The sequence below is a fragment of the Phyllostomus discolor genome, chromosome 9 (genome assembly GCF_004126475.2).
Source record: "Phyllostomus discolor isolate MPI-MPIP mPhyDis1 chromosome 9, mPhyDis1.pri.v3, whole genome shotgun sequence".
NCBI lineage: Eukaryota > Metazoa > Chordata > Mammalia > Chiroptera > Phyllostomidae > Phyllostomus > Phyllostomus discolor.
In genome coordinates this window covers 11,354,266-11,378,110 of record NC_040911.2, presented here as the reverse complement: position 1 = coordinate 11,378,110, position 23,845 = coordinate 11,354,266, and the positions used below count along the sequence as shown (strand labels likewise).

General features: G+C 51.0%; 1 protein-coding gene across 5 annotated transcripts in view; it reads left to right on the top strand.

Moving 5' to 3' along the window:
- NEDD4L (NEDD4 like E3 ubiquitin protein ligase) overlaps positions 1-23,845 on the top strand; it is a 301,195-nt gene that overhangs the window by 70,837 nt on the left and 206,513 nt on the right. For all 5 annotated transcript variants that reach the window (XM_036010086.1, XM_028523927.2, XM_036010084.1 and 2 more), the window contains exon 2: positions 15,464-15,537. In XM_036010086.1, the coding sequence (XP_035865979.1) occupies positions 15,464-15,537 (74 nt within the window). The remainder of the gene's footprint in view (positions 1-15,463; positions 15,538-23,845) is intronic.

The window sequence follows — 23,845 nt, the reverse complement described above, 5'->3', positions numbered from 1 at the left end:
AAGATGTGGGATAAGGATAATAACAAACAGACTCCCCCATCCACCCCGATGCTGTTCACAAACGCTTTTATTTCATTTCTCTTGGTTATTTCATTCACGATGCTTAAAACTGGCTGCAAATAAGGAAGCATCCTGACTTGTGAATGGTCTTTTGTGCTTCACAGTGAGGTAGATAGGGATTGTAACTTTTATTCCTGGGTTTTGTCTTAGAGAAGCCACATAACATACATGGCGAGAGTGTGGGATCTTGTACAAGTCATCCCAGACTGAGTTCCTGGCTCCCTTGGGGCAGCATCTTCTACAATCACAGCATCTCCAAGTTGGGAAGGACATCAGGGACCATCTGGTTCGTTTTCCTGCCCCTGGGGAGACTTCTGGCAGGTGGCAGGCTCTCGCTCTCGCTCCCGCTCTAACTGGCCAGCTCTGTGCCTCCGGAGGCCACCTGCTTTGTGGTCGGCCCGGATTAACAACTGGAAGTTCCTTCCCCTCAGGAAGGCCCCTCTGCCTCCCTGGGGCTTCCACTCCTTGGGCGGAGGCTTGCCCTCTGCGGCCCCATACCAGAAAACGACTTTGCTTCAGCCGCCCCTCCTGCGGGAAGAATCCGGCCTCTTTTGTTGTTGTCTTCAACACAAACCAGGTCAAACATGCCGCAGTCTTCAAGTGATGTCAGTTTGTTTATTAACTATCCTGTTACTCAAAAACAAATGTTTTGAGTTAATACATTGCAATGGTTTTAAATTAAAAGCCCAAAGAAGGCTGTGTGGTGAGGCATCTCGGCGAGTGTGTGTGTGTGTGTGTGTGTCTGTCTGTCTGCCTGTCCCTCTCACACCTCCCACCCGAGCCCACTAGTCCCTGTCCCCAGTCAGCCACTGACGCGGTTCCCTTTCCGCACATGCGAACAAATATTTCTGTGCCCGCACACACGTGTCTCCTTCCTTGTCTTTTGTGCACTTCTCATGTGATCATACAGCTTGGATTCTCAAACCCCTTACTTAGAGAACATCCTCATTTTTTCAGATGGTTGCTTTGTGTTCTGTTGTTTGGATTGTGTCCTATTCGCTTAAGAAAACAAAGCAAAACAACCACCTCCCTCCTCCTAAGTCATGCCACTTGGGTTTGAGCACAGTGCTGGCCCAGGGCACAGCGTGACATCACCCCTGCCCTGCCTGGACTTTGAACGGTGCCCGTGGTTTCATGTGTTGAGTCCTATTGAGCTTGAGAGGAAATACAAGCCCGAAGGCACTCCCCTGCCTTTTGGTGCTTCCCCATCCCGCTCCTCCACACCGACCCCGGCCGCTCAGGGTGTGCCCCTGCTAGAAAAGGCCATCTTGTGAGATTTGGCCCTTTACCCATTATGATGAAATCTTTCTGGATTCTGTCTCGGTCGTGTGACATTTTTATCCAGTTGAGTGTATTAATGACCAACTGGACCGGCCTGCCATCCACGTCCCCGTCCAAGTTTTCCTGGCTCACACTGCTGCCGTGGACCGCGTTAGCAGCAGAGCCCCCTGACCTGCTCAGCCCCCCAAAACCTCCCTGTCCCCAGGGAGATTAGATTTTGGCTCGGAGCTGGCAAGTGGGTACAACGGAGTCCTATCTAACTTTAGTATCAATTCACCCCCCCCCCCCGTCATTGTTTTGTCTAGAGCAGCGATTTTCAACCAGTGCACCACAAAAATTTTTAAAACATGCAACACCCGACTATTTAGTCAGGGGCACTGGCCTCCTTCCCCTTAGATTGCCAAATAAAAAAATGACAACAGCCAACACAACACAACAATAGCCAACACAACAATAGCTGACACAACAATAGCCATTCCAGTGTGAATAAATCAAAATTATACCTATTTTTTTTTGTCAGAGTGGCAAAAATACATTTTTTGGTGTGCTGCAGAGTTTTAGTCGTTAGCTCATGTGTGCCACGAGATGAAAAAGGCTGCAAATCACTGGTCGAGAAGAAGAAAATGTGGTTTGGCCACAGGCCGTACGCACTCATACGCAGCACGCCCCGGAGTTATCAGAAAAGGAAGTAAGTTTGCGTGCCGTCCTCGTCAGCAGACCTTAGCTGCAGAGTGTTCTCCGTTTCCAAATGCTCACAGAACGTTTCGTAATCCACTCTGAAGTGTTGCCTTGGGTGGGTGTCACTCAGGCCCTCAGACGTCCACTCCCCCAGAGTGCCTGAGTGCCCTGCTCTCGCTGGAGGCTGGGGACACGGTGCTGAGTACAGCAGACGACGCGCTGTGGTTCTCGGCCTGGAGCGGTTGCGTGGGGATGGTTAATCCTGTCACTGCCTGGGACCCGTCGGGTCCCTGCCCTCTGACAGCCTCCTCCTAGGGCCTCGGGGCCAGGTTGAGAAGCAACAGTGCGGGGCAGGCGGAGAAGTATAGGGGACTGTGGGGCTTACTGCAGGAGGGCGTGACTAGTCTGGGAGGCCTGGGAAGACGTCTTTAGAAAACTCGGTGTTTATAGGTTGCAGGCCACGGCCCCCAGCATTGCCCAAACATTGATGTTTCTCTCTCTCCCTCTCTCTCTCCCTCCCTCCCCTCCTTCCCTTCCCTCTCTAAAAATAAATAAATAAAATCTTTTTTTTTTTAATTTTTAAAGATTTTATTTATTTATTTTTAGAGAGGGAAGGGAGGGAGAAAGAGAGAGAGAGAGCGAAACATCCATGTGCGGTTGCTGGGGGTCATGGCCTGCAACCCAGGCATGTACCCTGACTGGGAATCGAACCTGCAACACTTTGGTTCACAGCCCGTGCTCAATCCACTGAGCTACGCCAGACAGGGCTAAATAAAATCTTTCAAAAAGAGAGAAAGAAAGAAAACTCGTTGTTTAAGTTTAACCCCTAAAGTGCTAGGAGGAGATCTGAGAGAGAAAAAAATGGAGCCAACTGGCTTTGGTAGAGGGAAGAATTGCCGTTAGCCCGATCTGCGTGCTTTCCGTTAGGATTCGTAACTTCTTTTCTTTCAGAGTCAGGACATTTGCCCCTCTGGGGTGCCTTCCATCCCTTGGAGTTCCCTGGCGGGGGCTCTGAGCCACTGAGGGCTCGAAGGCTGAAGGCTTTGGTCGAACAAGCTGTGGAGCCTGGCTGTCCCCGACTCTGTGCCCGCTCCTGTGTTTCCGGGCTTGGTTCTCCTGATCGTCTTCCTCCGCCAGACTTGTGTACTCCGGTGGTGCCAGAGGGCTCAGAGCTGTAGCCAAAGCGTGGATAGTTATTTCACATGATCTTCAGACCTGTACAGGAATTAGGAATAGTTCCCTCCTGAGGATGAAGTTAGCAAAGAGGGGATTCGTGGGAGCGAACCGGGAAATCATCTGTCACTGGGTGGCTGAGGAGTCTGGGAACATGCCCAGTTCCAATGCGGGGGGCTTGGGGGTGAAGTCCAAGAGGCAGGGTGGGGATCTGGGTGCCATCTGGGAAGGGAAAGCTGTCGGCTATGGTGTGCTGTTAGGTCGGAGCCTAGGAGTGGAAAGGGGTCCAGTGGACTGGAGCGCGGGGCGTGGGCACCTACCTAGCGAGGTGTCCGTGTGGCGCGCTGCTCCTTGGCCTTGGGAAGCAGCGGTAGCAGCCATCCTGCTGCGGAGGTGACTACTTGCCCAGAGTATCAGACTAGGCTCCCGCTCCGAGAGCTCGCTCACCAGGCAGCCTTCCCATTGAGGATGATTTGTATGCGTTCAACTTGCCCATGGAGGAAAGGTGCCCATGTCTGATCCTGAGCCTTGGAGCCACATACAAGCCACTTTTTTTTTTTTCGTTGTAAAATCTAAGGCGGGACACGGAATGAGTTCCCAGCTTTGTTCCCGTGTGTCCTCTGTAAGATGCTGGCAGCCCTTGTAAAGCCCACTGACGTGAGCCGTGCTTCCCGTCCCACTTGGTGGGATTCAGGTTCAGGCCCCCCCCAGCCCCGGGCCCCCCGGGAACACCTTCCTGAGGGCCCTTGGCCACCCCCCCCCCCCAATGCAGCTCTCCTCCGGTTCCTTCTAGTCAAACGATGATGCATTTGACCCCGAAACCCAGGCTTGAGTTCATTGTAAGAGGTCACAGTTAGGAGTGCCATGAAGAAGATAAAATTTTAGATTTTGAGCTGTGATTTTTGTCTTCCAACAAAGTGCCATTGTTTGTTACGATCATTTTTAGAACTATGAATGCAGGGTAATTCCTGTCTTAGTGATCTTAGAGGCATTTAAAAATGTTCCCTGTCTTATGATTAAAGGTTTGAGACAAAGGAACCATTGATAAATGGATTCTTTGAAGACCGTTTACATGGAGTTTTACCAACTCTCCTGGTAAAAAGAGAGTTTTTAATTAGTGGGAGAGAGTGACTGTGTCCTCTGAGCTGGAGCGCTTGCCAGCTCATTCATTCCGTGGACACCGTTCAATAGCCCTTCCCCCTCCCCCCGGCCCCTCCACAATCACTGAATGACTGCATTCTTGGCATTCGAAGATTTAACATTTTTAATTGAGAGCCACTCTAGAAATCTATCCACACAGGGAAGAATCTGCATTCTTGCGTGTTAGGTGTGAGGCCTGTGGGGTTCTCCTGTCACGTGGCACGTGACGGACTGTAGACCCCACCCACCCCCGAGCCCACCCTCACCCGTTGCTCCTTCAGGGGTAGACTTCCTGGGTGAAATAACGTGAAATGGCGGTGACACCCCCAAAGCGCCCAGGACGGCCACCTGGGATGCCATGACTCCCCTTTATTCAAGCTCAGCCACAAACACCTCTCAGGTTGCCCATGGAAGAAAGAAATGTACAACTAGCACTTGTAAGGCATGATCCAAACAGGATTTTGTCTTAGGGGTGGGGCGGGGGGCACGGCAGACACTCACGTGGTTCCACGCCAGCCACACGCCCTCACTGAAGTCATCGCAGGTCCCCGGAACTGCGGCAACGCGAACCTTAGTGAAGCCCGCGAGGCCGCAGGCTAACCGGTAGGGCCGAGAGCAGAGCTCTGGGGGCGTGCGATCGCCGCTCCTGTGAACCGGTCTCATTCGAGGACCTGCCGTGTTAGAACTGACCGAACTCTCGTGGGGGCTCGGCTGTGATCCTGTTGGCATTTGTTTAGCGTGCAGCAGCCTCGCCTTTCTGGAGCAGGGAAAGGTGGCTGCGGCCGGCCTGCCCCAAGGTCAGCGTCAGAAGAGCTTCCTCCCATAAGTCCTTCGCTCATCCTTGGGGCCTGGTCTGCCTCTGCAGCGCCCCCGCTGGGTAGGTCTCCAGACGGCTGGCCACTCCCCTTTCTCAGCGGTTCTCAGTTATCCGAGTTCAGCTCCCTTCCCTGCCAGCCCTTGCCCTCCATCCACACGGTGTCCCGTTTTGTCAGTGATGCTTTCAGAGGGATGCAAAACAAACCCCGACTGGGAATGTACTTCTTTTCTTGCCTCCCGAATACTTTTTCTGTGAATACTGTGCAAGATTCAGCCACCTTGTCATGCTGTTGGCCTGTGCTGGGCTCGGCTAAAACTCCCCGATCTTCACCCCACGCTGTTCAGCCAGCATCGCCGCCCTTCCCCTGTCTGTGTGATGAGTTCTAAAGTGTCTCAGAGCAGGAAGGCTGTACCACACCAGACAGTGTGTGCTTAGTTACGTTTTACAGCTATTGCTGTATTTTGCATGTGTAATGGGCAACCACATTTTTGGCCCAAACTTTCAGGGGAAAAAAAAGCTTTCATTTAAATTTTAAAAATTCAATTATTTATTTATATTTAGAAACAAAACTGATTATCATATTCCAGGGTATTATGTCGCGTGTGGATATTGTTATTGCTTTCTAGAGTTACGCTTTTAACACATAAAGATGAATAATTAAAAATATGTAGGTACAGAATCAGTACTACCCATGTATAATGTGCATTCTTGTTCTTCCCTCAAAAATTTGGGCAAAAAAGCGTGTATTATACACAGCAAAATATGGACATATAGGCACTTCATGTGCATGCCTGCCAGGCTTTGGTATTTCAGAGGAAACCTTGACTCTGGAACCTATGATTGATTACAGTAAAATCGTTCTCATTGGCAGGTAGCTGACTTCCGACGTTTAACTCTTCTAAGTTCTCACTGGGTCAAGAATAGGAGTCCCGTCCTTCCTCCCCCGCTTCCTTTCACAAGAGGTTATTCAAATTGGCTGCATTCTTGCATTGAGTTACTGGCCTTGGACCAGCATGCTCCAGTAGAACTTTCTGGAAATGTTCTCTGTCTGCACTGATCTATACAGTAGCCACACCGGACACAGGTGGCTATGGAGCACCGGAAATATGGCTAGTTTCCCAGGAACTGAGTTTTGATTTTAAATGTTTAAATTAAATTTAACTTAGCCTGGTGTGGCTAGTGGCTGCCCTATTGGACAGTGCAGGCCTCGAGGTCAGTTGAGAAGATAAGACCTCCCTCCAAGGAGAGAAGGCCACAGTGACTCACCACTTGAGTGTCGGAGTAACGGCCGGTCTGAAGGGAGGCCCAGAGGACGGCGCCGGGCCTCCCATGCCAGGTGTCCATTTCTGACCTCTACTGAGCTCCAGTGTCTGGCTTCCGGCTGCCCTTGGGCATCTCTCCCTGCACAGGGGGAAAACAACCTCTGATGGAGAAAGCCAGGTTCTTTGATTTCCCTCCGCCTCAGACCCACTCTCCTGCCCTTATTGTCCACCATCTGCTAGCATCAGCCCCACTGACACCGAAACTGGAAACTCGAGTTGATGCCTTCTCCTTTGTGCCTTGCGGAGCAAGGCCTGTCTGTCACTGTGCCATGCTGCTCTCCCAGGAATAGCTTTGGAACCGGGCCCGTGGCCTCCATCTGCCAGACAGGGAGCAGACCACGTAATCAGTGTCCCTGCCCTCCTCTGTCTGGGCTTAACCCCCTTCCGTGTACTCTCTGCACTTGTCATGCAGGGACCCCATCACTCACCTGCTTAAACGTGTTTGCCCCTCACAGCACAGGATGAGGCCGGGCCTGGGCAACTCCTCCCCTCCCCCACCTCCTCGCTCCCTGGCTCCTTCCCCTGTGCCACGTGCTCCCATGCTTCTCCCTTGGTCTTACAGGCCGGGAAGCCTTTTCCTCCTCCTTCCAGGCCTGGCTCAAATGCTCACTCATCTGGGGCCTTCCTCAACTCTGTGGTCTATTTCCCCTCGCCACATGTCCCCCACAGGTGCATCAATGTCTTCCTCGTCTGAGTTCCTGCAGAATCCACCCACCGCCTTTATAAACCTCTGTGTGTGTGTGTGTGTGTGTGTGTGTGTGTGTATATCCTCCAGGGACACAGAAAGGAACTTCCTGTGGGCTCGGACTCCGCCATACTGCAGGGATCAGAGCACCCCATCAGGGTGGATAGGTGCCAGACGGGAAAGTACAGGGAAGAGAGGGCTTGTGTTGCTGTGAAGAGCACAGATAGCTAGGAATAAAGCAGGTTGTGGTGAGCCATCAATGCCAGGCCGAGGAGCTTCAGTCTGACCCATTGGTCCACGGGGAGGTCCCAGTGAAGCCGTGGAGAAGAGCCATTTTGGAAAGGTTGGACAGATGAGGTGGGGAGGAGGAAGAGAAGCTGCCACCCTCGAATGGCAGCTAGCTGCAGGGCGGGGCACACCGCAGGTGCGCAGTAGCTTCTGATGGAAGGAGCAGTGGAGGTTACGCTCAGCGGTGTTGGGCCGTCCTGCCGTTAGTGGTAACGTGCATGAGGCTGGGGAGTGAAGAAGGGGTGAATTAGGGTTGCTTTAAGGGAAATGTAAGTTTCACGGCTACTCTCCAATGTTATCATCAGCGTTTCTGGAATTTAAAAATTGAGAGTTAAGGTCATTTACCCTAAATTTGCTAGAGTTGCTTCACTTTCAAATGTTGACTGTACTTATGGAGCACCAGATGCCAAGTTTCTTAAAAATAATACAGCCCCTGCGCTTCTATCGAGCAGGTAACCACATTCTGTTAATTCTGCCTTTAACATGCCACGACAGGCCAGAGTCTGTGACTCACCGCTGTCTTTCCCTCATAGTGAACCATTGTCCCTAACGCGCAGGGAAATCTCAACTTAGCAGAGAGAGAACATAGATTATAGTTCCTGCCTTGGATTCTCCGTATGCATTCATTATCCACCGCTGTACATAAATGATTCCCACACTTAGCCTAAACAACAAACATGCATCATCACAACAATGGCTCAGCCGGTGGCTCTCACGCATGCCTCTTGTTGTTCCTGGGAGACAGCAGGAAAGGGTCTCGCATGAGGTTGCAGTCGAGACACCAGCCATCCATCCAATCAAGCGCCGCCATCCTCCCGGGCCTCACTGGGTGTGGAGGACCCACTCCCGAAAGGGTTTGCTCACATGGCTGTTGGCGGGAGGCCTCAGTTCCTCCCGACATTGACCTCTCTTCTCATAGGGCGGCTAAAGGGTCCTCACTACAAGGCAGCAGCTGGCATACCTCAGAGGGAGTGATTGGAGAGAGGGAGTGATTGGAGAGAGAGAGTGAGCGAGAAGGGGGGAAGAGCGAGCAAATATGGGAGCAAGAGCAAGAACCGGAAGGCCTTTTGTGACCTAATCTTCCAAGTCCCACCCCCTCACCTCCTCCATGTTCTGTTTATTGGAAAGACGTCCCTAAGTCCCAGGGAGGGAGGAAGGTTAAGCTCCACCTTTCTAAGAGAGGAGTGTCCCTTTGTAGACATATTTTAAAACCACACAATATAATTTCTGAAACTGAGTCCCCTCGACCGTTAAAAGTATGATTCTGTTCTCAGGGGTCATCTTTTACTTCTTCCCATTTGTTAACTTTTTAACTATTTGGTATAACAACAGCCATGATCTAGTCAAGGTAGGGAAGTGGAGGCTGTGCAGAACCCTACGTTTCCGGGGTCGTTTCTGGAATGAGTATCTTCGGGACGTCCCTGTTGGGGGGCCTGCGCCGGTCTGGCGGTGGTGACAGCTGCGGAGGAGGGCTGTGTGAGCTGGGCTGTTTGCTGTCGTCAGGGTTAGCTGAGCCTGAGCCGGGTGAGTTTTCCATCCTGTATCCCTTGTCCTCAGCACGCACGTCTACGTCCCTGTCCCGCCCTGTGCTGTAGGTATGTTCTCATTATGTGGAGGCCCCTCGGGGACAGAGAGGAATGTGCCCTGTGCAGTTTGGTGCCCCTCCTTTCGGCCGGCAAAGTGTCTTGAATGTCATGGTCACTCAGCACATTTTTGCTGAATGTGTAATTAGAAGGCCGAAAGGAGAACTGGGAAAGAGAGAAGGTAGGAGAGAGAATCAAGTCGGGGAACCCATCAAGAGAGTGAAGAGGGGTGAGGTTCTGGCAGGGGTGTCCACACAGCGGCCCACGGGCTGCATACAACCCAGGATAGCTATGAATATGGCCCAACACCAAATGGTAAATTTACTTAAAACTTTATGAGATTTTTTTTTGTTTTCATTAGTGTTTGTGTATTTAATGTGTGGCCCAAGACAACTCTTCTTCTAGTGTGGCTCAGAGGTGCCAAAGGGTTGGACATCCCAGAGTATAGGAGTTGGGGTGGAAAGGCAGAAGATGAAGAGGACAGGATGCAGCAAGAGTTGGCGCCCTGACTGGTGTGGCTTAGTGGGTTGGGCATCATCCTGCAAATCAAAGGGTCACAGGTTCGATTCCCAGCTTGAGTTGCAAGCCAGGTCCCCATTTGGGGGGCATGGGAGAGGCAACCAATAGATTGATGTTTCTCTCCTCCTCTCGGTCCCTCCCTTCTTCTCTCTCTAAAAATAAATAAAATCTTAAAGAAGAGTTGGCAATGACTAGAATGTGGGTAGAGGTTGAGGGGAGGATAGGATAATGGAGGAGATTTTAAAAACTGTGTATATTCAACAGGATCTTGTCTCCAATTGGGGCAAGAGCAGGCAGGAACAGGAAGATTGATATCTGCTGTGTAGCAGGCACAGTGCAAATACTTTCCATATATGGAAGCTTATTTGTCATCCAAAGCAACCGAAGTCAATCGATGTGTATATATAACTCAGATATGTCAGTGGTACGAAACATAGTGATCACCTCTTTAAGTCCGGGGAGTATTTCCTGCGAGCCTGCAAGTGTCATGGGTCATGGCTAGAAGTATAAATATGAGGTGGAACGTGGAAAGTAAACACATAAATTGATTTAGGGGAGAGCGATCAAGATGCGCACGTCCCTGGCCCAGGACTTCCTTGTGCACATGCACAGCTGGTGTTTGCGACGCCGGGGGTCACAGCGGCTCCCTGCGTGCAAAGAGCACTACTTCCCAGCCCAGGTGGCACCTTTTTTTGGGGGGGTGGGGAGATCAGCTGCCATAGTGAAGAATAAGGGATCGGATATAAAAAGCTACCTTCTGAAGGCAGACCCATCAGAGACAAGGTAAATTCCAGTATCTTGTTTTGCATTGGAACTTGAGGTTTATTTTGCCACAGAAACAAGTTCGGTAGATTACGTAATATGCTTCATGGGTGGGCGTGGGAGTTTGGTAACCACTTACCCAGCGTTTATATTATATGAGCAGGCTGTCTTACAAGCGAGCCTTCGGAATACGACCTGTTGATAAGCTGGGACTTCCTCTGTGCCCTCGTTTATGGCTTGGCCACCTTGCCTTGTTCTGTGTCTTGACGAAGAATTGGAAGACTCAGTGGGGAAGAAAAACACGTGTCGGGTGCCTAGGATCGTCGCTGTTCCTCGGTGCCAATGCAGAGCAGCTGAAGAGGAGCAGGAGGGGAGACCAGGGCCCCGGGAAGACCCTGGGCTCTCCGGCCTCACCCCTTGGGTGCCTGTGCTGTCTCTGCATTGCACATTCTCTTTCCGAACAAAGTTTTCAGTGTCATGAGCCACCTTAGTTCAATATTTAATTTTCCTGGAGTCATAACCGGGGACCAAAATGTCATGTATCCCTTTTATGAAAGCAATAAAATGCTTCAGAAAATACAGTTGCTCGGCTTGGGGCGCATACCAATCAGACACGCCTGGTCATGTGTCCGCTTGCAGAGTGACGGTGACCGCTTATCTGTGTGCGAGGTCGTTAACTGGAGGAAACAAAGATAAGTTTTTGCTGTATGTCCAAACCCCGTGCGTAAAAACTATTTTTATAGAGCAAGCTTCTCTTTCCTGCTCCCTGCCCTTGACTTCAAAGAGGGGTAAATTTCCTGCCATAGCTGCTCGTACACAGTAAGTGCTCAGTAAAGCCTCTGTCTCCCATTCGTCGCCCAGCTACTGCCTGTGTGTTACAGAAGAGAATCCTTGTCACGTCTTCCAAATACACGGCTGTCTGCCTTTGTGAGTTGGCTATTATATAACTCGCAGGTGTGTTTTTTCGTATGACAAGTCATATTCATGTTAGAAATGCAAAAGCCTGAATTTCTAAACCTGTGATCATAAAGTGTGCTTTGTTTTCTCCTGTATTTTCTGAAGTTTCTGCAAAAATAGAGTTTCCAAACAAAAAGAATGTTTCAAAAGGAAAAGAGCAGATAAGCAAGAAGAAGTTAGCCATAATCCACAGGTAATCACTATTAACATCCTTTCTAGATGTTTTCCTGTGCGTATAATTGGTATTTACTTATAAATGAGATCACATTATATATGATAAGCTTCAGTGTTCAGTGGGAATAAACAGGACAAGTCTATTTCCGGCTCGCTGTCTGGGCAGGGTCAGTAGGTGATCGTGGAGAGGGTGGGGGCGGGGGGAAGCTCTATTCCACTGGCTCCTTTCATGAGTCTCTCCCTCCTTGGCCTTCAGGATCTTCTTCATTGAACAGGAGGGTGGGGATAGAATCCAGGATGGTGAGTGGGAGGGTGGATGGGCCCCCATCTGGGAAATGCTGGCATCATTTCTGCCCATGTTCTATTGGCCAGAACCCGGTCACGTGACTGTACCTAATTGTAAGGAATACTGGGAAATGTAGTCTAGTTGTGGGTCTAAGTTGAAAAGAGACTTGTTGAAAAACTTGCTTATCTTTAACTCATTTGTATAAACCATTTGAAACTTTTGTTTTAACCAGATGGCTTATTTCAGTCATCTTGTGTATCCTAAATGTGGTCACCTCCCCGCCTCTATCATCCTGTGCAAAGCCCCACCATCTCTTGCCAGATCTCCTTCTGATTGGTCTCCCTCCTCTGTTCTTGTTTGCCAAGGGTCCATCCCCTGCAAAACCGAAGTGGTCTTTTAAAAACTTAAGTCAGTTTTTGTCACTCCTCTGCCTGAAACTTTACAAAGGAGTTTAGAATAACGCCCACCCTCTGTTAAGTGAGGCTGGCCTCGTGGGTTTCTGGCCCCTCTGTGCCTCACTGGCCTCTCCCTGTGATGCCAGACTTGCTCCCCCCCAGCTTTGGGACCTGCTGTCACCCCTGTAGGACCTGCCATTCCCCGTCCCCACCCTCAGTCTCCTTCAGGTTTCAGCTCAAAGGTCTCCTCTCCAAAGAGGCCCTTCCCGAATACCAGTCATGAATGTCCTCCCCTCCCCCTCTCCCTTATATTTAACCATCGTCTTGTCATCGGAGCACTTACCGCCCTCGGAAGTTACCGAGCTTGTTTGTCTGCACGCTGTTTTCATAGTCTGTCTTTCTTCTGGACTGTGGCTCCCTGGAGGCTGGACCTCCATCTTGCTCCCATCTGTGGCCCCGGACCCCGTGTCTGGCACATGGAGGTGGGACCATAGTACGTACTTGTGGAATGAATGAAGGTCATTGCGGATTCACACGTTGTTAATGACCATATTGTAGCCTATTGCACAGAATGGCTATAAACATTGGGCGGTCTACTTTTGAGGGACTTTTAGATTTCTTTCAGTTAAAAAATGCTTTGGGGACTATCCTTTTAGCTAGTTTTGTTTTGATTTGCGTACCACAAATGATTATTTTCTTAGGATTGATTCCTAAGTAAAAATTTATTTAGTGAAGGGGTGTGTGTACAAAAGGTAAAGTGCTCAATAAAGCACTTAAAATTATTACCGTCATGCATTTCCACTTGCCCTACAGACTCTCCTGATTTGTTTGCCCGTATAATTGAGAGCTCTTATATAATGCACTCTCAGTAACAATAGAACACGACCCAGCGGGGTGGGGTGGGGCGTTTCATCTGTATCACTGTAGCCCTAGATCTTAGAATAGGTGCTCATGCTTACTAAAGGAACAAACCAATTTCCATACAAATTTTAGTTGTCCCTTTACCGAAATTTATTTTTATTCATTTATTCCTGTGAATGTTTGCTGATTTTAAAATGCACGCCCTTGGAAAGTAGGCCCATCCACCTAATGTAAGAACATTCACTCAGCGTTAGTGTAAACCTGCTGCAGGAACCAGGCATCAGCCGGGCTTTCCCTTTGGTTCCAGGCCGGGCTCCGTGGAGTCCCTGTCAAGTCTGTGGAAAGTGTAGGACACGGCCCAGGATTTCTGAGAATTCCAGGGGCTACAAGACAGGGAAACCTTGTTTCCTGCTGTGGCCAATGACTATGTCTTGGTGTCCATCCTAGAGACGCTCCCTTCTTTATCTGCCCCACATCGGGCCCAAGTGCAAGGCTGGGTGTGGAAGCAGACTCGCCCTTCTGCCGGAGTCGGTTGTCCGAAGGAGTTGCTGCTTAGCAGGGAGGCAGAAAAATAAAGTTCCTTGTCCTCCATTTCTTCCTCGGAGTGTTTCCTCATTGCATCTCAAGTGAAGTCCTCAACCCCTTATCCAGGCAGGCAAGGGTTTCGTTTGAACCCACTGTGGTCAGTTTACATGCTCTGGCACTCGTGGACTGTGAACTCTGCCCCGGTGCACTGGGGACTCTGCACAGGTGGGTTGCCACATTGTGACCGATGTGGAACAAATACTTTCACTGTGACATTCCTTGGGCTGACTTGGCCATGGGAGATGTCAAATGATGACACTGGGGGACAGCCTGCTGTGAGAGACAGAACAGAGCCTTAGCCTGGATGACAGCTGCGCTAAGAAAAATCCTTGACAAGGGCCCGTGAGGTGAGTGTGTCAGAGAAAGGCCAGGACAGTCAACTGTGCTCACAGGACCCCAGGGAAGGGCCCAGAACCCGGGACTTTGGTGAGCCCCTGGGCACACTGTTACGCGTAGTAGTTACTCCTGACTTGTCTTAACCTTCTCGTGAACTTGAGTGCAGGCCCCGTTTGAGAGCGATCATAAGTCCACACAAGTTGAGAGGCTTCTTCTTAACCACCCGGTGTTCGTGTGTGAGCGGCCTCGTGTCAGGGCTGGGTGGCTGCAGGGACGGTCGGATGGGTGGAAGAATCCTGGAGGGGAAATGGCCTCAAGCGTGGGCTCCGATCCTCGCGTGTTTGCCTGCACGCTCTGGCGGCTCACAGACAGAGCTTCAGCACCCTGGTCTGTCTGTGCCCGATTTCTCCCTGCCACTATCTCCCTTGATGTGACATGCTCTACATAATATTTTAGGCTTTCTTTTCCTCCCCTGGGTTTTGACTGAACATGGGTGGGAGAATTGCTTAGCGCATCTCTCCCAGTCCTCAGTGCCCCAGTCCCGAGGGCTTCCTCCCTACCCGTTTCTCCCTCCTTTTCCCTCCTTTCCGATGACTTTCCACTGACCTCCGGTTGTAACTACCCACTGGACATGGCTAACACCCAACTCTAACCCGGACTAGATATCTCTCCCATTTATCAACTTCATCGTTTATTTTCTTCCACCTGGTTGTTTCATAGGCTCCTTGAACTGAAATTCAGTTTAATCCTCTATTGTGTGTTAACACTCAGTGACCCACACCGTCAACCAGACAGTTATCCAGGACTACTGCCTGCCACCTGCCCCTGTGCCGTCGGATCCGTCCGGAAAGTCTTAGCCCCGAGCACCTCTCCAACCCACACCATTTGGCACGGTGCCCCCACGGGGTCCTGTGCTGTCGGTCTGCTGGTCACTCTGAGCAGATCGCAAGCAAGTTCATGTCTGTGTTGTAGGGTCTAGCTCGACGCGCACTGCGTAGGAGCTGCTGAGACAGTATTGGGATGAATGAATGAGCCGATGAATGAACGAATGATTTCCGAGGTGATTCGGGATGATTTCCATTCGGGATGGCCTTTTTCGTTTTTTTGACTGGAACTGAGGAACTGTGTGTGGTGGTCAGCGCTGACATTTGAAAGCATAGCGTTGAAGAAATATTTTACCGCCCGGAATCCCTTTCTGTCTCAGGGCTCCTCGTTGCCCGTGGGCGCTTATCCGTGTGGTTTCACGCGTGTGGTTGTGTTCTTGGCATCACCGGGAAATATTTCCTATCAGCAGCGGAAATAATTGATCTGCATGGCCCCGTTTGAATTAAGCTTGTGCTCAGTTCACCTGGAAGCTCTGAGTTTCCAGGGCCATGGGCATTCTGAGCCTGCATGCAGCTCTTGGAACTTCAGTGTAGGCGCAGTTATCTGTGCTTGAGTGGTTTTGTTCTGTAGTTTAGTTCTGGCCTGGAGAGGAGTCGCTGACTGCATGTTGGGTGAAAGTGGGAGCTTCCAATGGGAAGGTCCATTTTTTTAAAAAACTTTTTTTCCCCTCCAACAGGGAGAATCACGTATTCTGAGAGTGAAGGTTGTTTCCGGAATTGATCTCGCCAAAAAAGACATCTTTGGAGCCAGGTAAGTTTACCTTTTTCTTTCCAGAGCCTTTTGTAGGTTACCGCTGCTCAAGCACGGTCCTAGCGGAGGCCTGCGGCCGGGCACCCGGAGGCCTTCTTCCAGCGAGTGGGGACGGCTGGGCCTGGCCCGCGGTTTCCGATTGAGGCGGTGGTGCTGAAGCGTCAGGTCCACGGACCCACTCCGCGCCGGGGCCTAGACCTTGTACTGCAGCTGCGCTCCGCAGGCGGATCCTTCCCGGGGGTTGGATTCCCGAGGAAATCGGTTCTGACGCTTCTGTTTCCCTCAGTGGGAAAATATAGTTCGAGGAGTAAGTCTGTGCTCATTTTAATATGTTTCTGTTTTAAAATTCCTAGTTTAGAGAAGGATAAAAGTGTCGTTTTGTTCCTAAGAAAACTTTGTATTCCTTGGCGTATGCAATCTGAGTTACAAGATTTGGCAGTTTGGAAGCATTTGGTGATTTCTTTTTTTCTTTTTTTTTTAATATATTTTATTGATTATGCTATTACAGTTGTCCCATTTCCCCCTTCACTCCCCTCCACCCTGTGCCCCCTCTCCCACCCACATTCCCCCCCTTTAGTCCATGTCCATGTGTCATACTTATGAGTTCTTTAGCTTCTACATTTCCCGTACTATTCTTGCCCTCCCCCTATCTATTTTCAACCTACATTCTATGCTACTTATTCTCTATACCTTTTCCCCCTCTCTCCTCCTCCCACCCCCCTGCTGCTAACCCTCCATGTGCCCTCCATTTCTGTGGTTCTGTTCCTGTTCTAATTGTTTACTTAGTTTCTTTTGGTTTTGCTTTAGGTGTGGTTGTTAATAATTGTGAGTCTGCTGTCCTTTTACTATACATGTCTTTTCTTTGTCTTCTTTTCTTAGATAAGTCCCTTTAGCATTTCATAAAGTAAGGGCTTGGTGATGATGAACTCCTTTAATTTGACCTTATCTGAAAAGCACTTTATCTTCTCTTCCATTCTAAATGAGAGCTTTGCTGGATAGAGCAATCTGGGATGTAGGTCCTTGTCTTTCATGACTTGGAATATTTCTTTCCAGCCCCTTCTTGCCTGTAAGGTCTCTTTGGAGAAATCAGCTGACAGTCTGATGGGAACTCCTTTGTAGGTTACTGTCCCCTTATCTCTTGCTGCTTCTAGGATTCTCTCCTTCATTTTTACCTTGGCTAATGTAATTATGATGTGCCTTGGTGTGTTTCTTCTTGGGTCCAACTTCTTTGGGGCTCTCTGCGCTCCTTGGATGTCTTGGAAGACTGTTCCCTTTGCCAGTTTGGGGAAGTTCTCCTTTATTATTTGTTCAAATAACTTTTCCACTTGTTGGTCCTCCCCTTTGGTACCCCTATAATTCGGATGTTGGAACGTTTAAAGGTGTCCTCAATGGTCTTAAGCTTTTCTTCGATTTTTTGAATTCTTATTTCATCATGCTCTCCTGCTTGGTTGATTCTATCTTCCTTCTGGTCCACTGTGTTGTTTTGAGACTCAGATTCCTTCCTTTCACTATTGGCTCTCCTCCGTGTGTCTTCCTGCATCCCTTTTATGGTAATCTGCATTTTTTCATGTAATTTGGACCCAAAATCAACTAGTTCCGTGAGCTTCCTGATCGCCAGTGTTTTGAACTGTGCATCTGATAGATTGGCTATTTCTTGGTCACTCAAAAGGATGAGTCCTGGGGGACTGATCTGTTCTGCTGGAAACATGTCTTATGTCTTTCCCTGTCTCTCCTATTATTTTACTTATTTATTTATTTTTTCTCCGGTCTGGTCGCTCTTGTTACGGTGGGGGGCGGAGCCTTAGGTGTTCACCGGGGCTGGGCGCCCCAGTCGCTAGCTTGTGACGTTATATGTGGGGGCAGGGGCGGGAGCGGGAGCAGGAGCAGGAGGGATCAATGGCGACCCTTCCGTTCTCCTGGAGTCAGACACTTCCCTGGGCTTCTGGGCCGTGAGCTCTGCCCTGGTCCACAATCGCTGCCCCACTGATTCCCCCAGCCGCTGCTTGCGTACTCAGGGATCACTGCTACAGCGCTGCGCTCTGGCGTCCCGGATTGCTGTAGTGCCGATTTTGCGCCAAATTTCCCCCGACCTCTGCGCACCTGCGACCCGCGCCAGCCCCGCGCCCACTCGCTCGGCTCGTCGCCCCCTACCAGTCTGGATGTACGGGTCTACTTCAACTTCTTGGCTGTCCGACTTCCATTTAGATAAATCCTCTGACAGTTCTGATATTATGACTGCAAATCATTGTTGTAAATTATTGTGGTTCTGTTCTTGGTTGTGCGAGGAGATACGGTGCGTCCACCTATTCCTCCATCTTCGCATTTGGTGATTTCAAGCAGGGAAGCAGCGTGGTCTCCCCGAGTGTTGGAGCTTTCCTGTTTTCAGCATTGTGCCCAATATTCAAGTAGCACCTTTAACTCAGCCCTCTCCTTCCCATCGGCTCTCTGCAACGTGCTGCGTCACGACGTGCTAGACTGGTAGCAGAGTGAGGTCAGAGCCACTTGGAACAGGATTTGAACCAGATTTTGAATAAGGACCTTTTGAATTTCAGACATGTGGTTGACACAGCCTAAGTCCAGAAAGGATACTGCTTGCCCAGGTCACACGCGCCGGTAGTTCTAGCCTTTAGAACCGTGACTACAACAGGCCTCCTGTCGCCTGCCCAGTGTCCTTTCCACGTTGGGTACATCGTGGGGTTTAACCACAAGGGCCGTGGTGGCTGCTACTGGAGTCACCGCATTGTGTGACACTGGATCATCCCGTGAGTCCCCTGCAATGTCCTCTGTAGTGACCCTCTTGTTTCAGGGCCTCAGCCTGACGCAGGAGACCGATCCTCAGGCCCAAGGCCTCCTTCTGTCTAGCTGACCTCATCTTCCTGTGAGCCCAGAAGCTTTTTCTGCCTTCGGGAGGCAGACCTCGTTATTATCTGTCCTCCAGTCGCGCAGAGTTTTAGTTTTCCCCATCAAAGAAATCGGTAAGTTTTCTTACCGATACTATAATAGCACCTAGAAAAATTGCCACAAAGAAAAAAAAAAACTGATGCTAAATATCAGTGACATCTGTTTAAAATGTTCCACACTCACGTGTGGCCCAAGTATCTAACTGAGGGTTAGCTGTCCCGAGTTGTGTCATAGCAAACCTCACACACCGACACCGTGGGCTGCTGGTGACGGGTGAGGGGCGTGCATCCCCCTGGCAGGTCCTTCCCCATCCGACCCTGAAGTTGCCCCGGCTGGTGGACCATGGGCCTGGGCCGCTTCGCTGGTATTTGCCTGGTTTCTCACAGGATCAGAAATTCATTTGGCACAGAGGCTGCTGTTTGGTGGCTTTCTCCTCTGGAGCACCGAGGACAAGACTGGGTGAATCGGGTTTTTAATTTTTTAGCTGAGCATTTGCATGCTGACTGGTAGACTGTGCTCTTATGTCAACAATGCCTGTTTCTCGCCCTTACTCTTTTCAATGGATTTTACGGTTTCGTAGGAAGGAACTGGATTTAGAAAACTTCTGTATTTTAACATTTTTTAATTTTGATTGTTTTTCTTTGGTTTTCTTCCAAATCCTTCTATTAAAAAAAAGAAAAGGACTCAGCCTGTATTTATAGTCAGAAGGTCTGAGGTTGACATTGGTAGCGGAATAGGATCCAGATCTTAGGAGACGGGAAGCAGATTGGAGCCTCGCATTTTTACTGTTTATGTGAAAGGAGGCGGGGTCATTTCTCAGAGACAGGGTAGAAAGGGTTCTAGATAAGGCTTCAAGATGTTAATTAGAAAGATAAACAGGGGTGTGTCTTAATGGAGCAAGCACCAGAAAATTAGCTGCAAATCTTAGTTCTGCCCTAAATTTTCTTAGTTTGAGAAATATTAACATAACTATAACATGCCTCCCTCCCTCCCTCCCTCCCTCCCTCCCTCCCTCCCTTCCTCCCTCCCTCCTTCCCTCCCTCCCTCTCCACCTGGCTCAGATGTCAGCTTGCTCAGAAGTGCCATTGTTCTGTGAGGACCCATTTGCCAGCGAGTGAGCCAGCCGAGAAGGGTTAGGGGGACGGTGCTGGTTCAGGCCCCGTGGGCAGGCAGGTCCCTCTCGGGCGGCATCATGTTCCACCTCGGTCTTCTGCCCAGCGACCTGCATTCTCCTCCACGTTATCATGGCAAATCCCTTCACGTCACCTGGTCACTGGTGTGTTGGGCTCGGGGAACGGCCTGGCCACCTGGCAGCTCTCATGTGTGCTCAAGGGAGCAGGCGTGAGCATGGGAGGTCTGGGGGCGTGTGCTCTCTGCTCTCCGACGGAGTGGGACCCTTTCCTCTGTGTCTGTCCTTCAGGGCCCCGGCCAGCAAGCACCTCTTCTCCCCCTCCTGTCCCTGTGTATTCCCTCCGCCTCTGCCCTTCGTCCTCCCTTCACTGAGAAAGGGCTGGGCGGGAGCCGGACTCCTGTTCAGGAAGGGTCGTGGACGGAGAAGGGAGGCCACCCCTCTCGTGAGAGCTTGCCAGCAACTTCCAAGGGGCGGGAATCACGCCCTACAGACTTGGATGTGTTGACAGACAGGATTTAGAGTGTCAGGGGCTCCCTCTCCTTCGTCTCCAGGGAGGTCGCCTGGGCCACTTGGCCTGAGGTGGGACAGGGTCACGGTGGGGGGCGGGGAAGAAGAGGCCAGATGTGCTGGTTGGTCCAGGAGTGGTGGCAGTGGGGTGGGGAGCACAGCACTCCCCGTCGCCCTCCCCCACCCCCTCGCCCCAGGAGGCTGCGCCAGGCTGCCAGTGAGAGGTCTGGAGTCTGTGGGCCCGGCCTCTGAGCTGGGGTGGGGGGGTGGCGCTGACCTTCCAGGGCCTGCACCTGAAATGCCCTTCTCCCCTTCCGCTCTCTGCGCCCCGGGCCAGCTCCGAGAACACCAGCTCACGTTCCAGCCCCCTCCCAGCAGAGGCCACTCCGTTGAAAGAGCCTTTGTTGAAAGAAGATTTGATAGTGGAGCTGGTGCTCTGGCTGGGCACTTGAGCGGCCGGTCTGTGTGGACACGGCAGCCCGGGAGAAAGACGTTTTCTTTCGGGCCGTGCTTTCAGGCCGAAGGCGGGCAGTCGTACAGTCTGCCGTCCGAACAGGGGTGCTTTTGTCTGGGACCAGGGCTAACCCACACGGGATGTCAGGGCGCAGGACGCACGTGGGGATGGCCCACCCCCGGCTGGGACATCTGATCTCTGTGATCCGTACTATGAAAAAAAAATGCCGTGTGATGATTTTAAAAAGTCTTGTTCTTAGAAGCCAAGCAAGAGAATATCTTTTCCTAACAGCAGACCATGTGTAAAATGCCAATGAAACATCCAAAAGGAAGTAAACCCGTGTTGAAACACTGCGTAGATTGGGTGCCCACTTCCTTTTTGGAAATGGGTCCCTTGTCTTCGTGAGCTAAGGCCTGCTGTGGGGGTACAGGTCCAAGAGACCGCCTTTACTTGGGAAGTTCTCTCGTACCTGAGGATGCCTCCTTCTTTGTCCCCACCCCCCTCCCCACCTCAGTGTGAGGGGGTGGCTCGTCTTCACTTGGCCTTCTGAAGTGATGCACCAGCATCTTCATCCCCTCTCCCCGCCCCACTGCGGTGGTTTTGCTAAGATGCAGACCTGGTGCACGTAGATGCTGGCCCCCACCATGCTCGCCAGCTACTTTGTCCTGCATCGGCCTGTGGAACTCATCCCAGCCTCCCCGGTGAGGTTCAGGGTCACAGTCTTGTGACCCCAGGGAAGCCAAGTCCTCTGGTCCCGTTCTCCACGCCCCACCCCCGGCCGCAGCCTGCCTCTCCAGGGCAGCCGATGCTCCTGGCCCCTGCACAAGCATACCCTCGTTTGCCGCTGTCTGGACTCCTGCAGCCCCCACCCCACAGAATGCACCCCCACCCCCCTCACCAAAACCTGGGCGACTCCTGCCCCTCCTCCTGGAACACTCAGCCAGCTCAGTTGTCATCTCCTCTGGCAGCCAGGGCCACCTCTCAGTGGCTCCGCAGATCGCTTCCTGTCTTCCGTGTGCCCTGACACCTGGAAATACTATATATAGCTCTACCGTCAGGACTGTTTCTCCCAAAATACATTCTGAGCTTCTGATGGCCAGCATTCTATTCTGCAGGCCAGGCACATAGCAGGCTCTCAGTGTTTACTGGAAAAGTGACTGGGCTGGGTTCTGATGCGCCTCATCTGTCCCCCCTCCCGCCCTCTCCCTGCACCTTCCCCGGAAACTCGCCGTCCTTAACCCGGCCAGGGCACGTGCAGGTTCCCACCTTTGCTTGTGTGTTCCCCTCGGTGTGGCATCTGCTCACCTCCTTTCCGGCTCTACTCACTCCCGCCCCAGCCCCAGTGGCAGGCGGCACCTGTCCCGAGCTCCCTGCCCCTGTGCCCCGTCCACCCCAGCCCAAGAGGACAAAACAGCGCTTGTCCCTGGGCTGCGGTGGCTCCGTGAGCTCCCTCCCCCCTCCGGCCCCTGCCTTAGCAGAGCCGGTCAGCTCAGAGGCTGTAGCCTGTCTCATTCCCGTGTGTGAGCCCAGAGATCTTGGCACCTGGCAGTTGCCCAGGAAGTGACTCAAACTCAATAGGTAGAATCTAATTATGGTGCGCTGTGGCCCCGGGTTGCCCGCTGGAGGGGAGGCCATTGTTTTCTGATCCTCACAGGGGTGCCATCCGTTCATCAGGCTTCTCCCTTGCACCCTCCTGGCCCCCCCAGGCAGGCACTTTCTGGGACTTTGTAATAAGTCTCTGTAATAAAGGCTCCTGTTAGGCCAGGGAGGGAGGCCTGCCTAGGACTCCCATACAGGTGAGCGTGGAAGGGAGGAGGTTATGGGAAGCACCTGCTAAGGCCGGTGTTGGGAGAGGACCTCAGGGCGTCCGTGGAATGGCTGGTGTGGGGGAGCTCCATTGGACGCTGGTGTCCATGCAAAATCACTGCTTCAGACCCCACCGAAGGAGCACGCTGTCTTGTTTTGGTGGAATCGGGAACTTCGCCTGGGGGCCCAGCTGTGGCTGCAGTGGGAGGTCAGGACCACTGTCAGCTTGGCTGTCGTTGCACACGGGAGATGGGGAGGCATCGGCTCAGGGCCCTCACCAGCCGCACGGGCAGGGATCAGCAGGACAACTGTGGACCTAGGAGGGAGCCTTTTGGGCGTTTTTTAATGGGGCAGGGCTGAGTCCTAGGGTTCGGCCTCCGAGAGGTGTACAGTTCAGGATGAATGAATCATGCTTTTTTCTTTTTAAAATTTTCAGTTACAATCGACATACAGTGTTATACCAGTTTCAGATGTACAGCATAGTGATTAGACATTTATTTATATTTTTTATAAATAAAATCTTTTTATTTAGTTATTTATTTATTTTTAGAGAGGGAAGGGAGGGAAATAGAGAGAGAGAGAGAGAAACATCAATGTGCGGTTGCTGGGGGTTATGGCCTGCAACCCAGGCATGTACCCTGGCTGGGAATCGAACCTGGGACACTTTGGTTCCCAGCCCGCACTCAATCCACTGAGCTACACCAGCCAGGGCTACATTTATATATCTTACAGAGCGATCGCTCCAGTCAGTGTAGTACCCACCCCCCTGGCACCATGCATAGTTATTACAATATTATTGACTGTACTTCCCGTGCTGAACTTGGCATCCCTGTGACTACACTGTAACTACCAGTTTGTGCTTCCTAACCTCTGCGCCTTTTTTACCCAGCTCCCCAACCCACCTCCCATCTGGCAGCCATCGATTTGTTTTGTGTATCTATGAGTTTATTTTGTTTTTTAGATTCCACATATATGTGGAATCATATGGTAATTGTCTTTCTCTGTCTGACAGCATAATACCCTCTAGGTCCATCTATGTTGTCGCAAATGACAAGATTTCATTGTTTGTTTGTTTGTTTTTTTAATGGCTGAATAGTATTCCATTGTGTATATATACCAGACATTCTTTATCCATTTATCTTTCCATGAATACTTGGGTTGCTTCCATATCTTGGCTATCATCAATAATGCTGCCATAAACATAGGGGTGCGTGTATCTTTTTAAATTAATGTTTTGGGTTGTTTTGGATAAATACCCAGAAGTGGAATCGCTGGGTCATCAGGTAGTTAGTTCTGTTTCATTTTCTGAGGAATCTCTACACCGTTTCCCATAGCATATGCTTTCTTAAAATGGGGCGTAGGGAAGGGGAGGAGAGAATCACAGGGCCTGTGTTTACCATGCCCGTGTGTCTGTGCCAAGCATGGTTTGCCGCCGCCGCCCCTTCCGTCCTCCCAGCCGCTTCCTGCAGCAGGCACTGCGGTTCTCTCCGTCTTGCCGGCGAGGATGC